General features: G+C 43.1%; 1 protein-coding gene across 1 annotated transcript; it reads right to left on the bottom strand.

The window, feature by feature from the left end:
- Positions 1-4,194: 4,194 nt before the first annotated feature.
- Positions 4,195-8,111, bottom strand: LOC109907720 (frizzled-1-like). The gene has a single exon (XM_020505876.2). The coding sequence runs from the start codon at positions 7,751-7,753 to the stop codon at positions 6,074-6,076; it is 1,680 nt and encodes a 559-aa protein (XP_020361465.2). The 5' UTR covers positions 7,754-8,111; the 3' UTR covers positions 4,195-6,073.
- Between the last annotated feature and the right edge of the window lie 232 nt (positions 8,112-8,343).

Here is an 8,343-nt window from a genome sequence, read left to right as displayed (position 1 = left end):
CTATTTGAAGATAGAGGGGTCAGAAGTTCATAAGGTCAACCCAGTACATAGTGACAGGTGAAGCAGATTGTTATTTGAGTCATTTGAAAACAGCAGCAGTATTTTAGCAATTAATCCAGTATTCTCCAAAACTAGGAAATGTCATTGAGCACTCCGCATGATGAATAGTTATCATTAGTGTCATCATCCATAGTGTGGCAACATTAACACGATAGCCTTCTTAAAATGTCCAAGGCAACTTGTGTGACTGGGCCATAATGCATGTTGAGGCTGAGTTTTAGGTTTATATTGTGTCTCTATACTCTCTCTCCTGCCCTCCTCCAGCTCCCAGCATTCCAGGCCAGAGTAGAGTAGGCCTAAAGTCTGACCACAGAGCAGCAGAGAGGAGAGGGACTGAGACTGAGGGAAAAGCAGTTCTCTGTGTGCTCTGGCCTGGGCTGCTGGCTGTACAAGCAGTTCCTGACAAACCAGTAGCAAGCCAGGCATCAGGAAGATGCACTGACAGACAGGGAGGCAGACAGAGAGAGAGACCTAGCATACACATACACTCAGCAAAAAAATAAATGTCCTCTCACTGTCAACTGCATTTATTTTCAGCAAACTTAACATGTTTAAATATTTGTATGAACATAACAAGATTAAACAACTGAGACATAAACTGAACCAGTTCCACAGACATGTGACTAACAGAAATAGAATAATGTGTCCCTGAACAAAGGGGGGGGGGGGGGGGGGGGGGGGGTCAAAATCAAAAGTAACAGTCTGTATCTGGTGTGGCCACCAGCTGCATTAAGTACTGCAGTGCATCTCCTCCTTATGGACTGCACCAGATTTGCCAGTTCTTGCTGTGAGATGTTGCCCTACTCTTCCACCAAGGCACCTGCAAGTTCCCGGATATTTCTGGGGGCAATGGCCCTAGCCCTCACCATCTGATCCAACAGGTCCAAGACGTGCCCAATGGGATTGAGATCCGGGCTCTTCGCTGGCCATGGCAAAACACTGACATTCCTGTCTGGCAAGAAAGCACACACAGAACGAGCAGTATGACTGGTGGCATTGCCATGCTGGAGGGTTATGTCAGGATGAGCAACATGAGGGATGAGGATGTCTTTACAACCATTCAACAGGTGCATGCTCATTAATTGTTTATAGTTTATTGAACAAGCATGGGAAACAGTGTTTAAATCCTTTACATTGAAGATCTGTGAAGTTACAGTATATGGGTTTTTATGAATTATCTTTGAAAGACAGGGTCGTGAAAAAAGGCAGTTTTCTTTATTTGCTGAGTTTAGTATGTGTGTCATAAATGGCACCCTATTCCCTATGGGCCCAGGTCAAAAGTAGTGTACCATATAAAGAATATGCCATTGGTGATGCAGCCTTAGTATCTGTTCAGTCAGCTAAGTCAAATAAATAAGGGCTTGAAATTAAGGCATGTACTGTATGTCCATAGAGGTCGGTCAGTGGTACTCTTATAGGAGTAAAACATAGCCCATATTACTATGAATGCCAAGCACTTACTACATCTCACTGATACTCAACATTTTCACAGTGAAAATGGGGAGTGTTCTTCAGCACACCTGCTAACCTGTCTGAGACTAAGGGCTCGATTTAATCCATAGCTCAGAATATCTGCGTTGTAGCGCAGTTCACATTTAAAGGTCATTTCCGATTGAGCTGACGTATCATTTACCATGAATGCAGTCTCTGCGACCTTGGGAACATTGCCTTTAATTGTCAATCGTGCTATAAAGCGGATCTTCAGCGCAACGGATTGAATTGAGCCCTAACTGTCTGCATGCATAAACTACTGGACATGAGCTATATACAGTGGCAAGTATGTGAACCCTTTGGAATTACCAGGATTTCTGCATAAATTGGTCATCAAAATTGATCTGATCTTCATCTAAGTCACAACAATAGACAAACACAGTCTTCTTCAACTAATAACACACAAACAATTATACATTTTCATGTCTTTATTGAAAACACTGTGTAAACATTCACAGTGCAGGTTGGGAAAAGTATGTGAACCCTTGGATTTAATAACTGGTTGACCCTCCTTTGGCAGCAATAACCTCAACCAAACGTTTTCTGTAGTTGCGGATCAGACCTGCACGACGGTCAGGAGGAATTTTGGACCATTCCTCATTACAAAACTGCTTCAGCTCAGCAATATTCTTGGGATGTTTGGTGTGAACCGCTCCCTTGACGTCATGGCACAGCATCTCAATTGGGTTGAGCTCAGGGCTCTTCTTCTGTTGAAGCCATTTGGCTGTTGATTTACTTCTGTGTTTTGGGTTGTTGTCCTGTTGTATCACCCAACTTCTGTTGAGCTTCAATTGGCGGACAGATAGCCTACATTGTCCTGCAAAATGTCTTGATAAAATTGGGAATTCATTTTTCCTTCGATGATAGCAAGCTTTCCAGGCTCTGAAGCTGCAAAGCAGCTTTCAACCACGATGCTCCCTTCACCATACTTTACAGTTGGGATGAGGTTTTGATGTTGGTGTAGCGTGCATTTTTTTCTCCACATATAGTGTTGTGTGTTCCTTCCGAACAACTCAACTTTAGTTTCATCTGTCCATAGAATATTTTGCCAGTAGCACTGAGGAACATCCAGATGCTCTTTTGCGAACTTCAGACGTGCAGCAATGTTTTTTTTAGACAGCAGTGGCTTCTTCCGTGGTGTCTTCCCATGAACACCATTCTTGTTTAGTGTTTTACGTATTGTAGACTTGTCAACAGAGATGTTAGCATGTTCCAGAGATTTCTGATAGTCTTTAGCTGACACTAGGATTCTTAACCTCACTGAGCATTCTGCTCTGTGCTCTTATCTTTGCAGGACGGCCACTCCTAGGGAGAGTAGCAACAGTGCTGAACTTTCTCCATTTATAGACAATTTGTCTAACTGTGGACTGATGAACATCAAGGCTTTTAGAGATTCTTTTGTAACCCTTTCTAGCTCTATGCAAGTCAACAATTCTTAATCTTGGGTCTTCTGAGGTGTCTTTTGTTCGAGGCATGGTTCACATCAGGCAATGCCTCTTGTGAATAGCAAACTCAAATTTTGTGAGTTTTTTAATAGGGCAGGGCAGCTCTAACTAACATCTCCAATCTCGTCTCAATTATTGTACTCAAGGTTAACTAACTCCTGGCTCCAATTAGCTTTTAGAGAAGCCATAGGGGTTCACATACTTTTTCCAACCTACACTGTGACTGTTTAAACTATGTATTCAATATAGAAAATAAAAATACAATAATTTGTGTGTTATTAGTTGAAGCACACTGTGTTTGTCTGTTGTTGTGACTTGGATGAAGATCAGATCAAATGTGATGACCAATTTATGCACAAATCAAGATAATTCAAAAGGGTTCACATACTTTTTCTTGCCACTGTATATAGTTCACATGACGTTACAGTCAGCTTAGCTACAAACTATACAGCCACAGACTTAAGAGAAGCTTCGACACAATAGAGAACAGAAAAACCCCTATGAAGAGCAACAGAATTAAAGACAACAAAAAAAACTACCCTAAACAATGGCTGTATGAAAGTTGAGTAGCTGACCTACGTATGTGACTGCCAGACATGGGACACAAGCTATTTTAAGTGCAAAGCAACAATGCCCCTACACAAGCAAGGCCTCTGAGCGTTCACAGTGCATACCAACCATTCACAAGATTCCCATCCACCTCATTTAGCCTAACCAGAGAGCTGCATTTGATTAACATCCACCCAGGATAAAGAAGTTATTTTTCAAACAAGACTTCACAGTTGGCTGTAACCACTGAGATAAAACTCATGTTCGCTGTTGAGCTTTTCCAGCTGTAAAAATGATTGCTATTACCATGTTGTTACAAAGGGAATACTACAGAGTCTATGAAGCAGATTTGTTTATTCTCCAAATCTTAAACTACATTTTAAGCAGGTAGCCTAGCGGTTAAGAGCGTTGGGCCAAGAACCGAAAGGTCGCTGGTTCTAATCCCCTAGCCGAGTAGTTGAAAAACATGTTGATGTGCCCTTGTGCAAGGCACTTAACACTAATTGCTCCTGTAAGTCATTTTGAATAAGACCACCTGCTAAATTACTCAAATGTAAATGTACACTAGGCTAACAGCATGATTCAATCCATCATCTCTGGTATATAACACATGAAAATAATAGATATTTCAAATCAACATGACAGTTGGTGCAAAGGTTGGATTTTTTATTCTTTAAAGTAATCAGTGTGGATATAAAGAAGTTTTTCTATAAATATAATGTTTTTAATAACAAACAAATGCAGAATACCAGAATTAAACATAATAGATGTGAAAGGCATGAACATGTTGTTTAATAGAGAGCCATCCATGCATTTAGGGTAAAATAACTTCCATGCATTTGACAAGAACATAACAGAAGAAGCGTGAGGTGGGGACAGATCACGGTGTCTTCCTTTATAAAGCCTAAAGTCAGCTGCTCATCCTGCATGGTTAGCACCCACACACACACAAGCACACATTTAACCAGGAGAGAAATGACTCAGGGGTGAAAGGGGACTGCTTCAAGCTGCCACCTGGGCCAATCGAAAATTTTAAAAAAACAGCCACATTTTGCCAACAATTACCTTGTGGGGAATATTCATTTTCTGACTCTGATTACCTGTAGGTCTGAAATGACAAAACGCACTGCTCTATCTCCTTCAATTATTCATTTGTTTTCAGTTTTTATAAGCCAATTATACAGCCGGCTGTAGAGTAGGCTACTACGTATTTCAGCTTGTTCATCAATGAAGGATTGGTATTTCAGCTGTCTGTCTGTGAGAAAGCATTAGGGAGTGCAGCTGATGTGTTACGTAGCCCACCTCTGAGTCTGAGCTGTCTCTGTCCAGCATTCTGTATTCCCCTAGCCTGGTCCAAGACCCGATTGTGCTGTCCTGCCTACTCCTATGGTCCTTCGGGGTTGGCAAGACAACACAAACAGATCTGGGACCAGGCTATTATTTCTCCTCAAAGTGCTCAAATAGGTCAACAAAAGGAACAAACAACGTGTGTCTGTTCTGTGTTAATAGGCAGCATGTCTGAAACACATAAACAAAATGTTGAAAAGATCCTGCAAATGGTTTACTTTCATTCTTTTGAAATATTTTGTTCTAATCACCAAAAGACGGCTTTTAACTTTGGTGAAAGTATTTGGGCTAGATTTGGGGCTAAATGTTCTCATTCTAGCTTAAAGTACTGGAGGTTATGAAAACATTTGTATGTGGAGGATTCATATCATGTAGGCTACACAGTACATGTGCACACAATCCCAAACCTATACCTACTTTCTTGTTTTAAAAATGCTGATTGTATTTTTAACCGTCAAATCCAAGGCATTTAGAAATATGTTGAACACATAATCCCAAACCTATACCTCGTTTTAAAATACATGTTGATCATATTGTTAACCTTCAAATCCAAGGCATTTAGAAATATGTTGAACACATAATCCCAAACTTATACCTCGTTTTAAAATACATGTTGATTGTACTTTTAACCTTCAAATGCCAGGCATTTAGGCATTGGAAATATGTTGAATAGAAGAGAACAGTTGGACAGAAAGAACAACAGTATAATGGGGGATAAGGACCCACGAGGAAGCAATTGTTTTTCACAGGACATAGAAACAATGTTCCGAGCCAGTCTACTGATCAATGACAGCTACAACCCTCTCCCAACAGTGACCAAGCCAACTCAGGTCCTAAGACAATCACATCCTTAATGCTAAATGCTCAGTTAGCTGGCTCTTTATCACCAAGGTCCATTTCCATTATGCTCAAAGTGTGTCAAATAAATGTTGGTTTTAATAGAGGGAAACAACTAAAAAAGAGAATTTTGATCTTTAAATACAAATATATACTTACAAAAATCTCACAAAATGTTTTATGTACAATAGAAACATAATGTACCAATGAGTGTCTCTGCATGGCAATTAAGTCCAAAAACGATTATCATTCATTCAGTCTGTAAATAAACAGTTTTTTATGTGTGTGGGGGACACCCATCATAGGCTAAAGTACATCCAGAGGTCTCACCCCACTCAGACCATTCACACTGTGGTCTCTCCCTGGTTGTTGTTAGCCAGTCTCGTATAAAACCTCTTCCAGGAGTTGAGGGTCTTCCCAGACCAGATCCAGAACCCGGACGTTATCCCCACGATCAGAGTCATGAGGTACTTGATCATGAAGACGGTGAAGTCGGGGCTCATGTTGGGGTGTGGGTGGGCCGGACAGGGCACGGCGTACGTCTTACACGTCTGGCTGATCCACGTCCTCTCCCACTGCTCCCGGAAGGCCTGCTCGTAGAAGTAGCAGGCGATGACGATGGTGGCGGGGACTGTGTAGAGCACGCTGAAGATCCCTATCCTCACCATCAGCTTCTCCAGCTTCTCCGTCTTGGTGCCGTCGTGCTTCATGATGGTTCTGATCCGGAACAGAGACACGAAGCCAGCCAGGAGGAACGAGGTGCCGATGAAGAGGTAGACAAAGAGCGGCGCCAGGACGAAGCCTCGGAGAGCGTCCACACTGTTGATGCCCACGAAGCACACGCCGCTAAGGACATCCCCATCCACCTGTCCCACCGCCAGGATAGTGATGGTCTTAATGGCGGGCACAGCCCACGCCGCCAGGTGGAAGTACTGCGAGTTGGCCTCGATGGCTTCGTGACCCCACTTCATCCCTGCTGCCAGGAACCAGGTGAGGGCCAGGATGACCCACCAGATGGAGCTGGCCATGCTGAAAAAATACAACATCATGAAGAGGATGGTACAACCCTCCTTTTTGGTACCCTGCACCACAGTCCTAATGTCGTTGTCAAACCTGTCATTGCAAACCACCTTGTCCTCAAGGAGAAATCCAGCTATGTAGGCAATGGATACCATGGTGTAGCAACCGGATAGGAAGATAATAGGACGCTCAGGGTAGCTGAAGCGCTTCATGTCCACCAGATAGGTTAGAACGGTAAATAACGTGGATGCACAACATAACACAGACCAGATTACTATCCATATCCTGGCGAATTTTAACTCTTCTTCACTGAAGTACATCATTCCGTTAGATTTCTTTGGCTCGCACGGTGCGCCACAGTCATCCTCACCGAGAAAACGGTAATTCAAATAAGTGGGTACTTTCAGCGAAGCCGGGCACTTGAACTGTCCTTTTACAATCCCAGTATCATACGGAGGCTCCGTTACATCGGGGGTGGGATTGACCGGTGTGCTTTGACCCGACATATTCTGACCGACGCACAGCTCGCCCGCTCCGTGAACCGGGAAAGACTCGCACACGAGCCTTTCCGGCCACTGAAAACCGAATTTGTTCATGAGCGCCTCGCAGCCCTGTCTCGCCCTCTCGCACAGTGACCTGCACGGGGGAAGCGCCTGCTCAAGCACCGTGCACACAGGCGCATACATGGAGCAGAGAAAAAACTTTAAATCAGGAGAACACTGAACTTTCACAAGCGGGTAAAACTGGTGTACCTCGAGCCCTGCTTCCTCCTGGTTTGTGTGTCCTAGTAAATTTGGCATGATGGTCTCGTTGTATGCGATGTCCGTACAAAGTGGAATAGAAATCGGTTGGCAAAAGCCGTGCTCCGGAATAGACATTCCCCGGTCGCCATACTGTCCATTTACCCTTATAGATCCTAAACTGATCAATAAAAAAACCTGCAAAAATATACACAGTACTCTGTTATAATCCATTGCGAAAGCATTACGCACGGCCACAGACATACTTTCTTTGCGGTTTCTTCCAAAACTAGCTAGCTCGCCAGCTAGCGAGAAACTACTTCCCCGCTCCCTTTCTTTGTTGGGTTTTTCTTTCCTTGTAAATGTACTCCTCTCCTGCGTAACTTTTGGTTGTTTTTGCTTCTCCCGCCGTTGCGCAGAGATGTTGAAGGTCCCCCAAAATCAAAAAATATCGCTGACAGGATTTTGAGAAACAAATCCGACCTAATATACACAACACACAGGTCCGGACTCCGCAATGTTCTTCTGCTGCTCTAGCTGACCGACAAACCTGATAGCCTCTCTCTGCTCTGCGCTGTTGAAACCTGTTTCCAGGCGCCCTGCCGTCTCAGTGAGCCTTCTCTCTCTCCTCCATATGGAAAAAAGGGTTGGACTAACAGATGCAAGGTTTAGGGATCGTCTACAATTGCTCATCTTGTGTATGGCTCTCGATTTTTGACTGATGGGTTTCAATGTCTTAGTTCTATAGCCTGAAACAATATTAAATATTTCATATAAGAATTATGCCCTTATAAATAGGCCTATGATATTCTGAAAGCCACATCTAGGACTACTGATGGAAAAGGAAAGACATG

This window comes from Oncorhynchus kisutch, linkage group LG2 (assembly GCF_002021735.2).
Source record: "Oncorhynchus kisutch isolate 150728-3 linkage group LG2, Okis_V2, whole genome shotgun sequence".
NCBI lineage: Eukaryota > Metazoa > Chordata > Actinopteri > Salmoniformes > Salmonidae > Oncorhynchus > Oncorhynchus kisutch.
This window is presented reverse-complemented; position numbering and strand designations above follow the sequence as displayed.

Excerpts from the sequence above, each read along its gene's own strand:
- LOC109907720 (XM_020505876.2), bottom strand. The coding sequence starts at position 7,753 with ATGTCTGTGGCCGTGCGTAATGCTTTCGCAATGGATTATAACAGAGTA.